We start from the raw sequence: 2,887 nt of genomic DNA, 5'->3' as shown, positions 1-2,887 counted from the left end.
ACTCTCCCCCCCCCCCCCCCCCCCAAAACAGCTAGCAATCCAAAACAGTCCAGTAAAGCCTGAGCGGTGGGTGTTGCTTTCTGACACACTTCCGGTGATGTCAGGAGGTGTGGCATATGCTAATGAGTTATGCTAATGAGTTATGCCAATGAGCTCCTGCACCTCTTTGTCTACGAAATGACCCCTGAATAGAACTGTGATTGCAGAAATCTGAAGCAAGGTAAAGTATTAAGCGTGACATGTTAAACAACGCATTCTCAATCTGCGTGAGTGCACAGAGTCATTTCCAAGGCGGCAACAATGCAAAGTGTTTCACCTGTTGCTTGATATCCTAAAAATATGTCTGGTGTGCAGTCCCAAAGACTTGCAATTGCTGGGATTTAAAGCTGTGCATCGTTTTCTCTGGGTTGTTTCCACAGATCTCTAACCCAACTCCAAATATCCTGTTATTGCTGTTATTACGGATCATCAATACAGTTTAATTGTTTTTAAACAGAATACTTTTCATTGCTTGCTAGGTTTCATCTGTGTTAAAAGTGGGTGTTGATTTTTTTTAAACAGAAAAATGACCCCTAAATTTGCAAATCAACAAATCAATAAAATAAGTTTTTTCCTTGCCTGCAGAGTTGGGTTCTTTTCTGGGGAGTATTTGGAATTTGGGGGAGGGGGGATAAGATTCCCAAAGCCCTTATTAGTCATTTTATGTGTTGCTCTTAAGGTAACACTTCTTCCTGTGAACTCTTAAACTAAGTATGTTTTAAGGTCTTGTAACCTGTTGGGGGGTCCAGCAGGATGAAAAACTGGGCTACAAATGTTTTTAATTTTTTTAATATATGTGTGTATTTTTAAATTTATGTGTGACAAAGGTCAACACAACTTGTGACCCATCCAACCGAACACAGTCTGCTAACCATGCTCATGAGGGATTTGTAAGAGGAGCCATGTTGGGTCAGACTAAAAGTTCATCTATTGCACCGTCTTGCTTTCAACAGTGGCCAGCCAGATCCTTCCAGGGTCCTTACAAGCAGATCATGACAGCAGTTGCTCATCTCCAGTATGTAAGGCAAACTGTCTCTGAACATGGAGGTTCCATATACTTATGGCTAATAACTGTTGATGGCCCTCTGCTCCATGGTTTTGTCTAATAATACCTTTTAAAGTGAAAAAGCCAGTGGCCATTGCCCCATCTTGTGGCAGTGAGTTCCACAAGTGGCACGTTGTGTGAAAAAGCACTTTTGCTGTGAACCGGCAGCCCAAGCTTCATAGCATTCCTCCCTGAGTTCCATTATTATGGGAGAGGGAGAAACAGGTAGTCTCTTTCCACTTATTTTGCATCATGCATAATAATATAAATCTCATATCGTGTTTAGCCTTTAATAAAACCTTTTGTTTTTGTTGCATGTCTGTAGATCGCAAGATGTGCAGGCCTGATGTGGCATGCGGGAGAGTCAATGTGTGGGTCTACAAAGTGTATTTTGTCATGTTTTCCCTTTCCATCCTCTCCAGAGATTGAGGGCTGCTGTGCACTACACCGTCGCTTGCCTCTGTGAAGAAGTTGCAGAAGACAAAGAGATCCACTTTAGTAAACAAGCTATTGCTGCTATTTCTGAAATCACCTTCAGACAGTGTGGTATGGCTTTTCTGTGCATATTTATAGTTGTCCGTCGAAGCAATCAGCATTTTAATGCTTTTCAAATATAGAATTGGAATTGCAGATGTCCTGTAGCTGGCTTGATGACTTGTTTTGCTTTTCCTAGCACTAGAGGGAGTCCTAGACAAGTTCTGATAGATCCCTTATACAACAGGCCGAACATCACCTCCCTGCCCCCCCTCACATCTGACTTAACTGTTGCTTTTAACAGAGTATTTTGTATTCAGAGCTCTGTGTGTTCTATACATGCATGTGAGCTTTGGTATTTGGTGCAGAATGTGGCATATTTAGAACCTCATCAAACTCCTTTTAAAAAGGTTGTAGTCCTCTTTTTGTGTTTTTGTATTTTTTATATGTGCATATATATGCGTGTGTGCACCTGGAAGTCATGGTGACATCTGGTGACTGACCCCTGCTGGGGGCCTGGAGGCTATTCAGAGAGGTGGCTGAATAAAGCCTGCCCCTGCCTCCCAACTGCTGGTATTCCAAGGAGGCCTCCCATCCAAGTACTTGCCAGAGTCGACCCTGCTTAGCTGACAAGATCTGACAAGATCGGGCTTGCCTGGGCTATCCAAGCTCAGGACAGGTTCTAGTACTCTCGATGGGGAAGGAAAACTTGGAAAAGGATTTGCAGTGGGTGCTGGTAGCACATCTCAGGGTAGCTGAACGATGCCTTCTCTAGAACATTCCACACGCTCCAAAATCAGTTCGCTTTCTGATCTGTCATTCAGAGGGTCTCCCTATCCACTGGCTGCTTTGCCTGAGTCCTGCCTCCAACATTCAAAACATTTTGCAGTTCCTCTCCACCCCCATAGCCAGTCAGAACACAGAGGTTATTTGCATATGCAGCCTCATTGGCCTTTGCCTCGGAACGCAGAGGTCGTTTGCATATGCGACTTGATTGGCTTTTGCTTCTAACATTCTAAACAGTTTGCTGTTCTGAGGTAAAATGTATCCAATCTCCAGGTGAGGGCTGGAGATCACTCATAATTACAACTGCTTTCCAGATGGCAGAGATCAGTTCCCCTGGAGAAAATGGTGGGCTCTGTATCCTTATATGCTGCTGAGGTGGCCCCCGTATGACAGCCAATGTGATGTAGCAGTCAGGGCTTCAGAGCACGGGAGAGGCTACAGGTGTGTGGGGGGTGGAAAGCTGAATAGTGAGGGGGAAATAAAGGTAGGTTGATGATTGTCTGGGAAGGCGATAGGGTTGCCAACTCCAGGTGGGAAATTCCT

The 2,887-nt window shown here is 44.3% G+C and overlaps 1 protein-coding gene across 1 annotated transcript in view; it reads left to right on the top strand.

Annotated features, from left to right (window-relative positions):
* Nucleotides 1-239: 239 nt before the first annotated feature.
* The window catches only part of LOC107124360 (centromere protein S-like), a 19,651-nt gene continuing 17,003 nt past the window's right edge, over nucleotides 240-2,887 (top strand). Inside the window, exons 1-2 of the mRNA XM_015427821.1 lie at nucleotides 240-266; nucleotides 1,507-1,630. Of these exons, the coding sequence (XP_015283307.1) occupies nucleotides 240-266; nucleotides 1,507-1,630 (151 nt within the window). The remainder of the gene's footprint in view (nucleotides 267-1,506; nucleotides 1,631-2,887) is intronic.

Source organism: Gekko japonicus, unplaced genomic scaffold, assembly GCF_001447785.1.
Source record: "Gekko japonicus isolate JY-2015 unplaced genomic scaffold, Gekko_japonicus_V1.1 scaffold586, whole genome shotgun sequence".
Lineage (NCBI taxonomy): Eukaryota > Metazoa > Chordata > Lepidosauria > Squamata > Gekkonidae > Gekko > Gekko japonicus.
The sequence above is the reverse complement of the archived record's forward strand: the minus strand, read 5'-3'. Positions and strand labels throughout refer to the sequence as shown.